Genomic DNA, 19,850 nt, shown 5'->3' on the forward strand with positions numbered 1-19,850 from the left:
ACTGGAATACTCTCTTTCAAATTCTAAAGGTGGCAGGGGTAAAATACAGGGAGCGAAAGGCTATTTACAATTTGTACAGAAACCAGATGGCAGTTATAAGAGTCGAGGGACATGAAAGGGAAGCAGTGGTTGGGAAGGGAGTAAGACAGGGTTGTAGCCTCTCCCCGATGTTGTTCAATCTGTATATTGAGCAAGCAGTAAAGGAAACAAAAGAAAAATTCAGAGTAGGTGTTAAAATTCATGGAGAAGAAATAAAAACTTTGAGGTTCGCCGATGACATTGTAATTCTGTCAGAGACAGCAAAGGACTTGGAAGAGCACTTGAACGGAATGGACAGTGTCTTGAAAGGAGGATATAAGATGAACATCAACAAAAGCAAAACAAGGATAATGGAATGTAGTCTAATTAAGTCGGGTGATGCTGAGGGAATTAGATTAGGAAATGAGGCACTTAAAGTAGTAAAGGAGTTTTGCTATTTGGGGAGCAAAATAACTGATGATGGTCGAAGTAGAGAGGATATAAAATGTAGGCTGGTAATGGCAAGGAAAGCGTTTCTGAAGAAGAGAAATTTGTTAACATCCAGTATTGATTTAAGTGTCAGGAAATCATTTCTGAAAGTATTCGTATGGAGTGTAGCCATGTATGGAAGTGAAACATGGACGATAAATAGTTTGGACAAGAAGAGAATAGAAGCCTTCGAAATGTGGTGCTACAGAAGAATGCTGAAGATAAGATGGGTAGATCACATAACGAATGAGGAAGTATTGAATAGGATTGGGGAGAAGAGAAGTTGGTGGCACAACTTGACCAGAAGAAGGGATCGGTTGGAAGGACATGTTCTGAGGCATCAAGGGATCACCAATTTAGTATTGGAGGACAGCGTGGAGGGTAAAAATCATAGAGGGAGACCAAGAGATGAATACACTAAGCAGATTCAGAAGGATGTAGGTTGCAGTAGGTACTGGGAGATGAAAAAGCTTGCACAGGATAGAGTAGCATGGAGAGCTGCATCAAACCAGTCTCAAGACTGAAGACCACAACAACAACAACTATTTAACCTGGCTTTTCTTTTGTCTTCATACAGCCTTTCACATAATTTTTAAATAATATGTTGCTTTTATTTCTAAAATTCAACGCTTGGTACATGCCTTAAATTTTATGTCCTTTTTCTATAGATTTATTTACTTCATCAGTTGGCCAGATTCCAATAAAACTTCTTTTACTATTGTGATTACATATATTTATTTCCTCTTCTCCAATTTACACATAACGGAAACAACAGGCTTCATTTTATCAATTTTTATTTGCACTGGATGATACAATCCTCTATGTGCCACTGCTTTACATTTTGTAAGCTGACACCATTTTCTAGTACAACATCTTGATTTATATATTTTTATTGGATGATCTACAGGGTAATAATCATAATAGTGTATAGCTGGATTATTACAGAGATATGAGGCCATCTTTGGTTTTTTTAAATGGAACCTTATATTAAATTTTAGTGTAACATGATGGGCTTAAAAAGATGATTTCAAATACGTGTATAGCATAATATTTAGGCGAATAGTTTTTGAGACACAGATATGTTCTCACATCACGTTCGTCCTTCGAAGCGGCGTTGTCCAATGCGACCTTTCCTGTTGTGTAGAGTACGTGCTAAATGTCGCAAGTCTGTCCTTACACAAACACGCCCATTTGCCCAACAATAGTAATACATACTGCAATATTTTGTGCAAAAATTAACTGATGACATCGCACAAATATTATTCAGTTATTTGACAACTATGATACAAAAATAGTAGACAACATACAGTATTAAAATATTACAAGATGTTAATTCATTTTAAGTAACAGAAATACAAATTTAAACGAGGAGGCCCTTATCGGTCACAATCATTTCATACTTTTTTTATTTGAAAATAATTACTATTGATCACAATACAAAGCAAATACACACAAAGATGCAAAATACATACTGATATGATACAAAACTTTACTGAAGCACGTGCTCCAAACGCTTCCCCTCTGCTGCAATGCAAATTTGTAGTCGCCGTTCGAATGATTTGTGAATGGCTGGGAGGGTGTCACGTGAGATATCACCACACACTCTGATGATATGTTGCTTCGTATCATATGGCGTAGCTGGTGTTTGATCATACACTTTATGTTTGATTGCCCCCCCCCCCCCCCCAAAAAAAAAAAGAAAGAAAGAAAGAAAGAGGGGTCAAATCAGGAGACCGGGATGGCCACTTCACTTCAGCATGTCATCCTATCCAACAATCCGGGAACTTTTCATTTAACAGCTCTGTAGCCACACGGGAAGAATGAACAGGACAGCTGTAATGTTGAACCACATGCACTGACGCGTTGTTAGTGGTACCTCTTCCAGCAAAATGGGCAGAATGTTTCGCAGGAACTGTGCATAGTTATTGCCATTTACTATGTCGCACCATACGTTAACACTCCACAGTTGCTGGACCTTCGAAGCCAATGAGGGTTCTCTATTGACCAGTAATGCATATTATACAAATTCACATTACCGTGGTTGGTGAAAGTCGCTTCATCAGTAAAAAGCACCCGTTTAAAAAACATTGGATCATCTTACAGGCACTGACGCCTAAAACCATTCAAAATCCACACCGGAGAGTGCTTGGTGTAATGAGAGGTGAAACGGGTGAAATCTATGCCGGTGCAATATGCGTAGAACACATTCCGAGGTGATAGGTTGCAACAAAATAGTAGGGTCGTTATGCACCAACAGTATAACGCCCTCTTCATGTACCTCGCCAGTTGCAGTTGTCTGCCTTGTCCTCTGTATGGCGTTCCATGATCCTGATTCAAGCAGTTTCTTGCAAATACGTGTAGGACGCTCATGATGAGGATACAGCTCTCTATATCGCTTTACTGCTCTAACAGCAGTTGTTCTGCTTTCACCACACATTAGAAGCATGTCTATCTTTTCTTCATTGGTGTACATGTCTGCTCCAGGAAACTGTGACAGAAATGCGATGTCTCATTACCCCAGCAGCACATTTATACCCTTCTCTCCAGCTACCTTGTGCATCGCCTTGCGGCATTATCGAGAAGCAGGAAAACAACACCTTCCCTGTTAAGTTCCTCAGTAGTCAAAAGGAAAGGTGGTATTGGACAACGCCACTTCGAAGGACGAATACAATACTGCGTCTCAAAAACTATTCGCCTAAATATTGTGATATACACATATTTGAAACTGTCTTTTTAAGCCCTGCATGTTATGCAAAAATTTAACATAGGTTCCATTTAAAAACACCAAAGATGGCCTCATATTTCTGTAATAAAGAAGAGCACAAACCTGAACTGCGATGTATTCAAGTAGCCACGGTCCCTGCAATGCACTGTCCAAATGGCATCTTTGTATCTATTACGGTTGGAGAGATACAAGGGGTGTTATGACTTAGCTGCCTCACCCTGTGTGTGTGTGTGTGTGTGTGTGTGTGTGTGTGTGTGTGTGTATTTACTTCTGACCAAAAGCTATATCGTGACAGTCTTTTCGTTGTGCCTATCTGCGACACATGTCGGCTATATGGTGAATAGCAAATTTCCTTTTCACAATATTGAAACACACACACATTCATAAAAGCCACCATTGGCAGCTCCACCTGGGAATTTGTAATTGTAACAGTCGTTTGTTGTGTCTGTCTGCAACTCAACTCATCATCTTTACAGTGAGCAGCAATCTGTCCTATACCCAATACCATTGTTTCACAAAATTTGTGATACAAAAGGTTTGTATTATTTGAAGAAGGCTATTCAGTGCTCAACATAGGTCAAGGAGAATCTCAGTGGTGAGGTCCCACAGTATGGAGCTATACGTCATGGGGTCAACCATCATTCAGCCCTAGGATTTTTATCTGTCACTTACCATTTCTTACACCTGCAGGCAATGTGAAAACCTCTGAATTGCACTGTGGTTAAGGGCTGATGTTAACCTGTAGGTCCCCACGTAACTGGCTCGCTCAGTCCGTATGAAGGGGAGGGGAGGGAGGCAATGGCACACCACATCCAACAGGACCACGCCCAGAAATCACTGTAGCGTTCATACTCACCTTCAGGGCAATGGCAACTTTTACCCCTTACCACTTCAGAACCACTACTGGCCAGTTTAAAAATAAACTGCATGTTTATCAACTTGAGAAAATTTTGAATAATCTTGATAAAGATACAAGTTAGGAATTTCAAACCATATAATCCTTTTTAACTGATTATATTATGCTCCTAACATTCTTACACTCAGTGGAATGTATACTTTATGAGGACACTGGATAACGGGCAGCACAAAAAATTATTACATCAGTACAATATAAATAAAAACAAATTATATAACCAGTTTTATTACAAGGAGAATTCGGTGATAAATAAATACAATTCTTAATAAGTTCTGGACGGGGTCATTTCACAAGACCACGTGTCTTCATCTTGACAGATTTGACAAGCTGTGATAACGTCGTGTCCTTCTGATTGGTATTACTTTGACGTAACTTCACCTCCTCCTGAAATTCAACACAAGCAATTAAAACATGCTACGTATTGCACACAATTAAGTGTACAAAAAAGTAATTAAGTTGGACATTCAGAATAGAATAATATATTCCCAAGAAGGTAATACTGGCCACCTTGATAATACAGTACAAACATCACCAAGTGTTCAGTCTGTACATGGGAGGACTCTCAAACTGATATCAATTTTCTACTTTCATCATTATATATAATGCACAAGTCTCATAGGCTATAATTTTAATTTTAGAGACTGCGAAAAAAATTACTTCAGAAGAACAATTTTTAATAAAAATGAATAATGCTGGGAATTTTTATACACCGCCCAATTAAAAAAAAAAAAAAAAAATGGGTACCCCAGAAGAGATAGACGAAACAATACTGAACTTCAAGGATTGACATAGTATGTGATGTTATTTCAGTAATTAAATAATTGAGTCCTCTCCAGAACTTGGCAATACGAGCCCTCTTACTAATAAAATTTTGCACCCATTCCGGTCTAGATGCACGCACTGATTCAGTTGCGAAAGGTGTCCTAAAGCTGCGGTATCCTCTCCTGATGTAAACTGCCCCACAACAATACCTCAGATAGTATTGCTGGGACAGAATTGGCACCCAAGCTGGTCCCACATGCGACCAATCTTGGACATATCTGTGGCTCTCACTGGCCACAGCAGTACCTTAACGTCACACAGACAGTTCGTAGAGACACGTGCCACCCACAGACGAGAACTGTCCTGCGGAAAGTGGCAGCACGACAGTCCTGCGGAAAATGGCAGCACAATACTGTCAGACAGGAGGTAGCACATGAAGCCAGACGATGTCTTGTAATGTACTGTTGTGCTGTCACGAGTTCTCTCGGTCACTACCAGCCCAGACCTGAGATCGTACCTGACGGCTTCCTCTCAGCAAGACACCAGGTTCAGCATCACTGTGCCTTTCCAAAATACTGGAAGAACAGAATCTCTCCCCAGATCAGCAACGATTGTCGTGAGGTGTAGCCTAGAATGGTGATTCGTCCCCGAATGCAGTGCACTGCCATTTGTCGGCAATCAACTCTTCCCGGTTACGGCACCACCCAAACGTGACCATTCGTGCTGTGGTGTTAACAGCAGCCTACGTGCGGGGTAGTAACTCCCTAGTCCGGCTGCTACCAGACTCCAAACAGCGGTGCAGGTTGACACAGCTCACTGCACGGAGTGCTCTACTCATTATCAGATAGCGCTCAGTCTACAGTGCGGCACTCCTACCCTGGGGCAGACAATGCGCTCGACCGGAACCTTGCCTGCCCTAACTTACCCGTGCAGTCCAATATTGGGCCACTGTCACATCCAAATGTCCTACAAATGTGAATATTGCAAGATTGGGCCAGCCGGCAAAGAGGAGATCCACTACGACACCCCTTTCAGGCTCTGTCAGGAGGCAATGTACTGCCTCACACGGGTACGCGACTACTCCTCATTTTTCGCAGATATCACTCGATATCTGACACCGTTTACACCCCTTACATACCGTATTGAGTCTGGTAACAACACTAAACACAACCAACACTAATGCTCCGTGATGACTTTCCTACCTGTCCCAGAGAATTGTAGCTGCAAATCATTTGCACACCCTTGACATGTATGAACTTACACTGACATGTGAAGTGTCTACTGGGTGCTTCACTTTTTGTCAGGCTGTTTATGTAATTAACCACAAAGCTGCTAAACAGTTATTGTTCTGCAGTTAATTTCAACAGTATCTTACAGTGTGGCACACATTAAAATTTTAAAATATCGCACAGCACACATCCATAAATGTCCATTTCGTAACCTAACTTAGTGCTGTCAAAGTAAGTGAGCTGAGAGTACAGCAAGCCATCACCTAATTGTGAACACATCTGTGCTATGCCAAAATTTGGCTAACTTTGTTTTAAAATTTTAAAATCTGCTAGATGTAGAGTAAAAATTAGCTGCAGAACAGACTAAAAAAGGAGGTGAACACACACACACACACACACACACACACACACACACACACACACGGTGTTCAGGAGGAATGTCACATAATTTGTAAGGTGATTCTACATGTGAAAATAAACCAAAAAAGTCCTATGGACATGCATTCAATTTTTTATTGTTAAGGAACTGGAGCATGTTTAAGACTACACACATCCATTAATGAATATGAAGACAAGTGTGAATATTACTTTCCAAAATGCTACACAGGCACTGTGGTGGGCAGAATAACGCAATCATGGGTCGGAACAGTGAACTGTTGTGAGGTCTCGTGTGTGTGTCATTCGTTTAATTGAATAAGCCCATTGTATCCACGAATACCAACATGCTGCTATGTTCACCCATATAGAATATCCAGACACGTTCCTCGTGTACTGGCACTGTAATGGCAGTGCCCGTGTGGCTATGACAGAATACCAGAGATGCTTCCCTGATCGGTGAACCCCCTGTGACAGGGTACTTCATTGGGTTTTTCGAACACTGTGTTAATCCGGAACACGACCCTGGGGCTGCTCGAAGGGGGACATGCAAGCTAAACAGGTGGATACACGTGTTCACTTGTCGCTCGCATCACCAATGACACCGTTGCCCACATTAAAACCTGCCGAGACGACATTCGATGCGGAACACGACATACCTTCCGATATACTGTCGAGTGCTGTGAGATGGTGTCATGTAGAATGGCTCAATTGTCTGTCTCACCATTATTCTATCCACTACAGCACTAATGCAGCATTTTGGTAACTAACATTCACATTTGTCTTCATAATCATAAACGGATTGTGTAGTCTTCAACCAGCTCCAGTCTGTAATGACTGAAAATTGGACACATATTCGTAGGACCTTTTTGGTTTATTTTCACCTGTACAATCACATCACAAATTGAAACAAGTAATTGAACAGAAGACACGTGTGGCTGCAAATGTTGGGAAACACCCCAAATTTGGATTATGAATGTTGAACACGTAACGTCACTAGATGATCTACCTCTCCACATGTGCAGCAGCTGGGCTCGGCAAACCTATCCTCACCAATGGGGGCAGTACTATGCATTAACATTAAAAATATACTGTATTGGAGATATATATATATATGAAAAGGTGATGTAACTTATCAAACGAAAGTGTTGATATGTTGATAGAGACACTAACAAACACAAACACACACACAAAATTCAAGCTTTAGCAACCTACGGTTGCTTCATCAGGAAAGAGGGAAGGAGAGGGAAAGACAAAAGGATGTGGGTCTTAAGGGAGAGGGTAAGGAGTCATTCCAATCCCGGGAGCGGAAAGACTTACCTTAGGGGGAAAAGGGGACAGGTATAAACTTGCACACACACACACACACACACACACACACACACACACACACACACACACACATATCCATCCGCACATATACAGACACAAGCAGACATATGTAAAGGCCACTGCTACTTGGCCTTTACATATGTCTGCTTGTGTCTGTATATGTGCGGGCAGTACGGCGGATGGAGATATCGACTTCGCCTCGCCCAATTGCGGCCGAATACAATTCGCCGACGATCACACGACAACAGAAGGAAGCCTACTCGGAAGATAGAAGAGCAGCTCTCACCCACTCGGTCACAGACAGTCGTCCGGGTGTGACTCGGACGGGGAACATTGCTCAGTGAACTCTTAGAAGTGGACAGACCTTTGTTGTAAATTGCATTTCCTTGGTAATGTGAAGTTTATATACGATTATTTGCCCTCATCCATTGTGGCCCTTTTTTATATATTATGTTATATGCAGTGTTGCAGACTTAATCATTCAACAAACCACAAAGATAAGTAAACCTTTTTAACTCATTTGTGTTACTTTGTTACTAATTTGTCGGAGTATTATACAACCTTTGTTCTCCTATCCTGTTACCTGACCCTGGGGCACAGCTGTCTAATAGTGGGAGGGAGAAATCGTCTTCGCAGTGTCCTGCACTAGAAGCCGTTTCATGACCTCTCAAACTCTGCCTACCGCAACTGTGGCAATTCGGCCTCCGCAGCGTAACGATGGAGGCTTACAAACTTGCCAACGGGTGCTTTACAAAAAAGTTACTTTGGGTTTTGGAGGCAGTATTAAAATTAACAATCAATCTTGTAAGGCTATTACATGCTCTTTAAGTTATCTAGAATTTTCAAAAGTGAAAAGTTGTAATTTTTTGACACTGACGTAATGTTAGCTCAGAGATTTGAGTTACTAGTTGCACCCATCACTGATTGGTTGCGCATGCTAATATCACTGGTTGTTTTAGCAGTGGACAACAACAACAACTATATGCCGAGCTGTGAAAAATACATTACTGCTTGAGATTATGAGCACATTTATCTATCACAGTTATGCAATTACTGCCCACTAGTCATATTAAACAAGAGCCTGTTAGGATTAAGTATTTCTTCTGAAGAGGCGACCGTGATATGACCCGATCAGTATGGGTGGAACAGTTCACAAAATTCTCTTAAATTTATGGCCTTAGCCAGATAACCTAGTGAGTGTGAAGACTAGTTAGCCGCTAAGAGCGTTGAAAGACTGAACAGGTCAACATGTAGCATCAGAGTCCACTGCAATAAACAACATATTTAAAATCATTTTTTAAGTTATTCTTGAAAACCACAGCTTCTAGCAACAATGTTTCACAGCACAAAATTAAAATACACTGAATTTACTACAAAAAAAAGAGACTGGTATTCATATTTTCTATAGGAACAATAGTTTGCACGTTGCGAGGAATGGAAAAATCAAAGATTATTAAAAGCAGCACTTTAATGGTTCAAAATTAATGTTTACTGTTAAAAGTGGATTGTGAATGGACATTAAATGTATGTACCACGTCTAAGCGCAGTAGAGGCGTGTTGAGTGATAAATTGTTTTCTCGGGGTGTAAGAGGGTGGAGATGGGCGGGAGTGGATGGTAGCAATGTGAGGCAAGTGTAGGTTCCCGGATTGTGGTCATGTAATTCCCTCCTTTATAGGTCTGCAATCTGAAGGTCAAGCAGGTGACTGGAAATTCTGTCTGCACTACTACACCACAAAAAGCAACAACAGGGTGGTTCACTAAGTTAAACCGACCCTCTGCAGCAAGCTGTATGAAGACGTGTCCAGGGGTTGTTTGTGGAAAATAAAGTGCATTAACATTACATGGAAACAGATATGAGCTGCTAAAATATTAATGCAAGCAATGCATATGAGCAGGATCTACATAAATCCTTGCACACTGCTCTACTTTGGGAAAGAGGAAACTGATTCTTAGTCATCCTGTAGGACAGTCATAGTGTTTTTCCAGAAAAGGAAACTTTTTATACCATGAGTGCTGCTCCGTTTTCAGTTTACAGACAAACTATACCACCTTAGAACTTCACCGAGTACATGTTTATACAGTGGTGTAATTTTCATTTTATTAAGCTAGTACTTATTTGCTGTAGTGGCAGTTGTTAAGTAAAATATGTTCTTGTAAACAACGGCTGTGAAGTGTTAAATATATGTGATGTTGTCAATGACCTTCCTAGTGTTTGTGGAAAAGGGAATGGACTGGCAAATGTGGTAGCTTGCAGCTGTTTTTGACATTATATTGCAAAGCTTTGTAATTATGCTGTCACTCAGTGGTGAATTAACGAGTGAGCAGAAAGTTAATGCCGTTCCACACCATTAATTGTGTTACTGATGATGGGCTGAATACATCTGTCCCATTCAGGAACTGCTTGCACTTTTAGAGTGGGCTACACTGAGTGGAGACACTAAGCACACATCTGCAGAATGGGTGTGAATATGTCTGATGGAATGGGACTGATCATGTTCAAGTGTAGAACAGTAATCTACCTATAATGCATTTCCTGATTTATGCTGAAATATATGAAGTTCCACAATAGTTGGGTGACCAAAGTCTGTTGCAGAAGCAAACTTTTAACCTCTTCAGATGTTAGGAGATATAAAGCTGGGGTGAGGAATCTGGTATTCCTCACGCAGTAAAAAGTATTCCAGCCAGTGATAGTGGGGACAATAAAACACACTGTCAAATACATACTGATAGTGTGTTATACTTGGTACAGGATTTTCAGTGTGGTTGACAGCTCAAGTTGTTGAGCGTTTTTACACAATAGCTCACTTAACAACTGCAAATAAGTACTCATTTAATAAACTAAAATAGCTCCACTGTATGTACATTAGCCCTGCGATGTTATTTTGCCCACTCGCATAAGACAAATAGACAGAAAATGCTGAGGATGAATAGTCAGTATGCAAAATAAAAAGCGAGCAGTGTTTACAATGGCGGACGTCACCTTTACTGGAAGAACACTACAGCTGGCAAATAGGATGACTAAGAATCAGTTTCGCCACTAGTAAGAACAGTGTGCAGAGATTTTTACAGGTTCTGCCCATAAGCATCTCTCCCATTAGCATTATTAGTAAGTCATATCTGTATCCCATGTAGTGTTAATGCACTTCGTTTAAAATAAACACCCCTCAGGCATGCCTCTTCACTGCACCTGGTTCATAAGATGCAGTAAACTTGATGAAACATCCTGTAGTGGGGTAGACAGTGTGTGCAATCACCTGCTCAGTCTTCAGTTTCCAGACCTATGAAGGACAGAATTGTGCGACCGCAATCCAGTGAACTACCTTCCCTCGTGCTTTTACTCTCCATCCTGTTTCATCCCGAGAAAACAATTTATCCCTTAATATGAAATCTACCACACTTAGACATGGTACACACATTGAATATTTGTTTTTAAACCACTTTGTTTAAAGATAAGCATTAATTTCACACTGTTAAAACATTTTTAACAATCTATAATTTTTTCATCCCTTGCTTTGCAGAAACTATTATACCTAGAGAAAAAATGAATAGTATCTTTTTTGTAGTATATTTAACATAGTTTAATCTTGTACTGGGAAACAATTTCACTTTTACAGGGGTAAAATAGGGGACGAAACGCTTTTTGAAAATATGTCGCTATTGAGGCTAGAGCTTCAAAACTGGTATTTGATTTCCAAGTCAGAAATAAAATATATATTTATATTTCAGCATTTTTGTAAATTCAACTACTAAGGAGGTAAAATAGTGGCCAAAAAGTTTTTTGAATATAAATTATTAAAGGTCTACTAAAGCATTTTTTAAGATAAATCTCTGGAAACTGGTATCTGACTATTTGGTTACAAATAAAAAATACTTGTTTTAGTGTTTATGCAAGTTCAACCCCCTAAAGGAATGAAAGGGGGATGAAAAGTTTTATGAAATTATTCATTATGAAAATTTGCATTTGGCTTCTCTGTTAGATATAAAAGAGATACATGTTTCACTTCTTTCGGAAATTCATCCCCTAAGGGAGTGAAATAGGGGATGAAAATTTTTACACAGATATTTCTTTCTGTTAAAAATTTTTCTAAAGCAAACTATCTAAATTGATATTTCGCTTCTTGGTTAGATATAAAGAAGAGTGTCTTAGGGGATGAAAGTTTCTATGGAAATATCACCACACGAAAGCAGAAGCAATGTTAACTGTTGCAATGCTGTACAGAGACAATACCAGAAGTAACAACAACCCAGTTTTATTCTGCTTCCACACGAAGAGGTCAACAATAACACTAAATTTAGTATACAATAGTACAGTCTCATAACTACAGAACACATCAATATACAGTCTTGTAGGTGAGCATACAATAAGCAAATAAACATAAGTAAGGCACAGGGCCCAGTGCAGCAGGATTATATTGGGATGCTGTGCACACAGCATATTTCCAGGAGCAGAACCGGCTGAAGGAATGTTTAGTTAATAGCAATGTCTATGCACTCAACAGGTTTAAGGTTAAGAAATATTTTCAGAGATTTTGAGAATGTAGAGACATATCACTGAGATAGGGTCTGCAGTGCCCCTTCTCGTGCTATGTAAAAGGCTCTTGTTATGCCATCTCAGTGAGGAGCTGTCAAACAAATTGAAAATATAAAAAGCAAGTGCCAGTGTGCCTCCTAAATAACAAAGCGCACAATAGTATTGTGAGCGAGTTCAAACAGAGCACAATATTTGATGGGCTGACTTCTATGCCCATCTCCTGCTGCGGTCAAATTATCACACGAGGACATTCTCGCTCGTACGATGCCTGCTGTTACAACAGTGATGTTTGTTGGTGGAACCAGTGGAAGAAGAGGGTTGTAGCCGGTGATGAATGGGTACTCACCGGGCAATATGACCACAGTGTGGTGTAGCATTTATACCGTGAGGAGCTACAAAGCTTCATCCACAGTGTTGGCACACAATGCAAGCACTGCAGAATGTGTGGGCTTTTCCACACAACTCATTTGTTCACCCATTGTATTCCATGAACCCATCGGTGACAGAGAGCATTTAAGGTTGTGAAACAAGTCAAGCAATACATTAATAGGAAGAAACAGTCACAACAAATTATAACTAGTGTTCGTATGCTCACACTTGTAATGTTACTTCTAGATTGAAGAATATATACTATTTGTGCACTGTAGTGTATTACTTGACAAAGTTAACCACAGAGCCAAGCATGACAGGACCTAAGCTGGCCACATGACTAGGTACAGCTATGCTGCCGGGCATTTTTACCTCACAGTGCAACCGAGTAAAGTGAGAGCGAGAAATGACAACACAGGTGGCCATGCCAGCTCATTGTCAACATAATTAAGTTTACTAAATGATTAATGGAAAATCTCATATGAGATTTGAAACAAATACTAACAAAGAGATAGAGGGGCTGGCCAGTACTTACCTCAGCTCAGTACAGCCGATAGATACATATAAAACAGAACCGAAAATTTACGTTCCTAGCTTTTGGAACAAATGTTCCTTCATCGGGGAGGAGAGAGGGGAAAGAAAGGGAAGAAGGGAAAGGAGATTCAGTTACTCAGAACCCAGGTTATGAAGCAACAGGGAAAGGAAAATAGGGAGGGTAGCAAGGATGGAGGCATGGTTGTCAGAGGGAAGCCAAAGATATTCTACTGTAAGTACTGTGCCAGCTTCAAACCAAAGAGGATGCATACAGAAGTAGAGAGGTATATAGTATAAAGATAAACACAACTATGTAGGATGAAAAGATGCGTGAATGGCTAAAGAGGAAAGGGAAAGAGGAGAAGACTGAAGAGTAAATGGGATTGAGGTTGTTTAACGTAGGTTCAGTCCAGGGGGATGGCGGGATGAAAGGATGTGTTGGAGTGCAAGTTCCCATCTTCGCAGTTCAGAGGGACTGGTGTTGGGTGGGAGAAGCCAAATGGCACATACGGTGTAGCAGGTTCCTAGGTCCCTAGAATTATGCTGGAGGGCATGCTCCGCTACTGGGTATTGGGCATCTCATAGGCGGACAGTTCGTCTGTGTCCGTTCATGCGCTCAGCCAGTTTAGTTGTTGTCATGCCGATGTAAAAGGCTGTGCAGTGCAGGCATGTCAGTTGATAAATGACATGTGTAGTTTCACACGTAGCCCTGCCTTGAATTGTGTATGTTTTACCAGTAGCGGGGCTGGAGTAGGTGGTTGTGGGGCGATGCATGGGGCAGGTTTTGCAGCGGGGTCGGTTACAGGGGTAGGAACCGCTGGGTGGAGAAGGTAGTCTGGGAATATTGTAGGGTTTAACAAGGATGTTACGGAGGTTAGGGGGGCGACGAAAGGCAACTCTGGGTGGTGTGGGGAGAATTTTGTCAAGGGATGATCTGATTTCAGGGGTTGACTTGAGAAAGTCATATCCCTGGCGGAGTAATTTGTTGATGTTTTCGAGGCCAGGATAATATTGGCTGACAAGGGGGATGCTTCTGTGTGGTCTGGGGGTAGGAACATTGTTGTTGGATGGGGAGGAATGTATTGCTCGGGAAATCTGTTTGTGGACAAGGTCTGCGGGATAGTTGCGGGAGAGGAAAGCATTGGTCAGGTTATTGGTGTAATTAAGTTTACTGGCAGAAAGAAGGAGAAAGAAGTGACAGTGGTGACAGAACATAGTAGCAAAATGTTAAAGATTATTAAGTCGACAGGAGCATATTATGGAAGGAGGGGTACTGTGCCAAGTGGGATAGGATTTGAGTATCTATCCCAAAGCGCACACTATAAATACCCCATTAACAATATGAACAAATGTGTTGATAGGCATCAATTTATGTGATATTAGAAAAGGAATTAATTAAGATTTAATATACTTTATGTGTTTGAAATTTTTTTCTGAAGGTGTCTGCCTTGAGTGTAGTCTTGTGTGGAAGAGAAAAGTGGGCATTAATCAGTTCAAATGAGAAGCATTTGAAATGTGATGTTAAAGAAGAATGCTGAAGATTAGATGGGTACACTGAATACCTGGTGATGATGTCCTGAAACAAACTGGGGAAAATGAAATTTATTGCACAATTTTACTAAAATAAAGGAAAGGAATCGTCAATTTGGTAACTGAGGGAACCATGAAGGAGGAGGGGGGGGAGGGGGGGGGAAGATGAAGAGGCTGGTGCAGGATACATTAGTGTGGAGAGCTGCATCGAACCAGTTTTCGGACTGAAGACTGCAACAACAAAAAGAATGAACAATACAAAGGAATACCAGCCTTGACAAAACATCACAACTTTTTGCACACAAAGCTGGATTTTATGGGTAACAGAAAATCTGAGGAAAACTATCCTGTCAATGGGATTTTGTAGAAACAGTGTCAATAAAAGAGTCATCACCTGCGAATGAGACGACACTTTAAAAAAAAAAAGACTGTATAAAAAAATTGAACTTCACACTTAAAGCAGATAGTGGTTTGCTCAGCTGAAACATGGGGTCACACATATTAGAGTTTGTGCAGGACAAGGTAGCCAATGCGCAATGACCAATTTTTGGCCAAAGCGCTGGGCGAGTTCATTCGTTCGTTTGGAAGGGGAGTCTGACAGTGTTTGCCACATTTTGGCCCGTTGGCAATGACAGAATCGAAGTGCACGCCATGCAATCTTTCTCAAATGATTTTACACAAACTATTCAGTAAAAAAACTCATTTTTGCATTACTTATAGCTTTATATGTCAAGTTCATGCCTATTTGCTCATCATTTCATTAATGGTCATAGTTATTGAGACATCTACACTACACAGAAGTAACACACTGCGCAAAATTAAAAAAAGGTTGCAATGAAAAGGGCCACCAAGATTTTGCATTTGGTGCAAATTACATAATATGTTGCAGTGTATAAATGGCAAATGATAGCACACAAAGAAGAGAGTATTTTACCATATGGTTATTATGCAAAATTTCACTATCTCCCATGTTAGTTCACTAACTACAGACTTTTTCGACAAAAAAATGTAATTTTTAGGGGCCACTAATAGCTGGTGAAACGAGAAATGCTATGGGTTTTGGAACACTTAAGTGAAGACCTTGCAGGTTTATTTTGTACCGAGGATGTGCTTTTTCCCTCAGTTCCTCATTTAATAAATGTAATAAAACACCGTCTCAAATTCCCTCGCAATTGCATCTGTACAACATATCAGAGAGGCAACACTGTGTAAACTCCACTGTGTTCTGGCAAAAAAAAGCAAGTTTTAAAATGGCAACAAGAGAAATGGTAGATTTTGCTCTAAATTCACCACTCATGATGCTTCTCTGAAAGTTACAAACGGTTAACATGCAAAGCGAAATTATATCGCTGCCATTTCGGCAAAATTCTTTTTAGATATTAATCAAAGCACAGGTGACAGATCTTTTTGAATGGTCCCCATGCAAGTGTGTGTGTGTGTGTGTGTGTGTGTGTGTGTGTGTGTGTGTGTGTGTGTAGTGGCTCCACTTAATATTTACAAAAAAATGTGAGGGTAGGCTTCAGTTTAGAGTGGCACTTTCCCTCCAGCACTTAGCATTTCCCATACAGCACCTGCCCGTAACCCCCACCACTACCGCTCTCCACACACGTGCCCTGCCGACTACACATCCACCGGCCACAGTATGCTGCACGGGCTCTACACTGTGAAGAAATGTTGCCACTGTGATAGTGTGCATGGAGTAATGTCAAACACAAGTGGTGGGCACTGTTTAATTGTTACGCTATGCATGGCACTGAAGTATAGATACACAGCATGTAACAGAATCCACTTGAAAAAAGTGTATGCTTTTAAATACTTGCTATCCCTGTTTCTCTGGCATGAATACGACAATACTGCCACCATGGCCTTGCCTTCAGTTTGCTTTGCAGGGTAACATATAATCTGAAGTTCATTTTACTTGCATATGACATTTTACTTCAATACGTATTATTGTTTCTGTGCTCTCTCAGCCTTATTAAGCTCTGCTGTAACTGTTACACAACATTATCTGGAGACAAATCTGAGGGGTGTACTTCTTCTTTTGTTTATATCACTATATTGTTTGCCAATATATGTGCTAGTACTACGATATCAGAAAACAAATTACTTACCTCATCATCCTCTTGATGCCTCCTTTCCAGTTTTGCTTTTCGCAGAGCTTCCATGCCTTTCGTTTGTTTGTAATGAGGATCTGTTGGGTCGATATTGTAGTGGTGGGATGAGAACAGAGCAGAAAACCTCTCATCATTTACATTCACCTGGAAAATAGACATACCAACTGAGAAATTATATTTGGAGGAGGGAAGGGGGGAGAGCTTATCTCCAGTTCCTAATCACTGTTAGAGCTTCCCGTGCAATAATAAAATTAAGGCAGCTACATCTGTAGTAACAAACTATTCTATATAAAACTTTATGAAAGGAATTTTGTTTCATATTTTTTAAAATAATGTTTGTTGTTACGGAAACATTTCTGTCCGAGAAGTTTTCACATTACAGTTTCAGACAGGCATAACAAACTGCAGTTGTTTCCTGATGATACTATGGAGTACATTAAGGTGTCAAAGTTGAGTGACCGCAGAAAGATACAAGACGACCGAGACAAAATTTCCAGATGGCGTGATGAATGGCAGCTAGCTCTAAATATGGAAAAATGTAAGTTAATGTGGATGAGTAGGAAGATCAAACCTGTAATATTCAGATATAGTATTATTAGGGTCCTGCCTGACACAGTTAAATCATTTAAATATCTGGGCATGATGTTACAAAGCGATATGAGGTGGAACAGGCATGTGAGAACTGTGGTGGGGAAGGCTAATGGTCGACTTTGGTTTACTGGTAGAATTTTAGGAAAGAGACCGCATATAGGATACTATTGCGAGATATTCTTGACTACTGCTCGAGTGTTTGGGATCTGTACCAGGTCAGATTGAAGAGAGACATCGAAGCAATGCAGAGGCGGCCTGCTAGATTTGTTACCAGTAGTTTCAAACAACACATAAAGTGTTACAGAGATGCTTCGGGAACTCAAATGGCAATCCCTAGAGCGAAGGCAATGTTCTTTTCGAGAAACACTACTGAGAAAATTTACAGAACAGGCATTTGAAGCTGAATGCCAAACGATTCTACTGCCACCAACATACATTATGCATTAAGGACTACAAAGATAAGATACGAGAAATTAAGACTCATACGGAGGTATACAGACAGTCATTTTTCCCTTGCTCTATTTGCGAGTGGAATAGGAAAGAAAATGACAAGTAGTGGTATGGGGTACCCTTCACCATGCACCATACGGTGGCTTGCAGAACATTAGGAAATGGAAAATGATCCAAGTGCCACTACTTCAAAGAGGGCATTTTCAGTGCCACTGTATTCCCACTACTCTGTTGCATGTCTCTAGATTTGATATCGGTGCCAAACCATGGAAAAAGTATTTCAAATGTGCATTAGTAGATGGTGCATCATCCCTGTGCCAGCGTGTGCTCCCCTCTGGAGACTCAAAATTTAAACGATATGAGAAGAGGTTTTTTGTTGATTACAGTTTTACTAATTACAATCCTGTACTTCCATTATCATAAATATAACATAGTGCCTCAGTATTAATGGCATTTGAAACAAATACTTTCTCCCTGCCATTTTGTCAAAAACTTACATTTTTGTGACTGTGGCTACTTGCAAAAAAGCTTTACCAGTTATGAACCAACAGGTTCACGTTTAGATGGCTGTTCACATTTATATTACATTTGTTGTTGTTTATAATAGTTCTTCGAGGAAAAAAAGAGCAGCCAATAACTAGTGTAGACAATAACCAACAACAACTGTCATATAGATGTGAGCAGCCATCTGGAGGTGCACGTATCAGTTCATAACTGGTAACAGCACTGTTCGTGTAAATAAATAGCATTATTAACAGTTGCTGGTTGCTGTTTTCTCCTTTACAAGAATCAATTTGTAAAAAATTTCTTATCGACATGTAGAACCATCAGTTTCCTGAATGGCACTTAGAATGTTTTTAATATAGTATTTATTTTTGTGGTGATGCAGTCAGCAGCACAATTCTGTAGTATCAGAATACCTTCTTAGTTTTTTGGGCCCAAATCAATTATGTTCAAACAGAGACATATAGTTCTTTTTTTTCATTCTCCTGACAAATATCTCATTTGCCACACACAATGTTTTCCATTTTCACTCTTCAAATGTTTAAGTGTTTCATGTAACTGTATGTGAAACTGTGTCTTCTAGTACAATTCATTTACAGTACAAAAAAATAAAAGAAAGACTCAGTATCTGTCCAACAGATTGAAACTGTTTGCCAAACTGGAACTCGAACACAGAACCTCACTTCTGCAAATGAAGCTCTCACCGACAGAGCAATCTAGGTATGGCCCAAAAGCCACCCTCACAGTTTAAGTTCTGCCATGTAGCCACTGTCACTTTCCAAACTTTAACAGAAGCTCTCTGGCATATTTGGCAATACTAGTGCTTCTGTAGACAATCCCCTCAGAAGAGGCTATTCCAATGTTGCCCCTGGAATGAGGGCACCTGCACCTGTGCCCTTGCCCACCCCTAACTGCACACGTGAGCAGGAGCAGGTAGTATAGGCTACCCACCAGACGGCCATATTGCATACGTCCTGCACACGTGTGAGCCATTCGGCTGCCCCTACCCGAAGTGCAGTGCCTGTCGAGTACAGTCATTCACGCAACAGGCCAGCTTGAGACCGCCCGTACATCAGCCTTTTGACATTTCTCTGCAGTATCCTTATCCAGGAGGGTTAGTCCTGTGAAGCGTGCAGGAAGACTTCTGTGAAGCTCGGAAAGTAGGAGAGGAGATACCAGCAGAAATGAAGATGTGAGGGTCAGTAACCGTACCTCTGTCGGAAAGCGAGGTTCTGGGTTTGTATCTCGATCGCCACACAATTTTAGCTTGTGGAAATTTAAACAACACTGCACAATAGCTGAGGTAAGCTATTATGCAGTCTGTGCAGTTTCCAGATTTCTATCAGTTCTGAGCTAGGGAGCCAAAACAGAGAAAAATGT

General features: G+C 40.6%; 1 protein-coding gene across 1 annotated transcript in view; it reads right to left on the reverse strand.

The window, feature by feature from the left end:
* Positions 1-4,354: 4,354 nt before the first annotated feature.
* LOC124550950 (ESF1 homolog) overlaps positions 4,355-19,850 on the reverse strand; it is a 71,448-nt gene continuing 55,952 nt past the window's right edge. Inside the window, exons 10-11 of the mRNA XM_047125761.1 lie at positions 16,923-17,069; positions 4,355-4,532 (exon numbers count right to left, since the gene is read on the reverse strand). Of these exons, the coding sequence (XP_046981717.1) occupies positions 4,431-4,532; positions 16,923-17,069 (249 nt within the window). The 3' untranslated portion in view covers positions 4,355-4,430. The remainder of the gene's footprint in view (positions 4,533-16,922; positions 17,070-19,850) is intronic.

Source organism: Schistocerca americana, chromosome 9, assembly GCF_021461395.2.
Source record: "Schistocerca americana isolate TAMUIC-IGC-003095 chromosome 9, iqSchAmer2.1, whole genome shotgun sequence".
In the NCBI taxonomy this organism is placed as follows: Eukaryota; Metazoa; Arthropoda; class Insecta; order Orthoptera; family Acrididae; genus Schistocerca; species Schistocerca americana.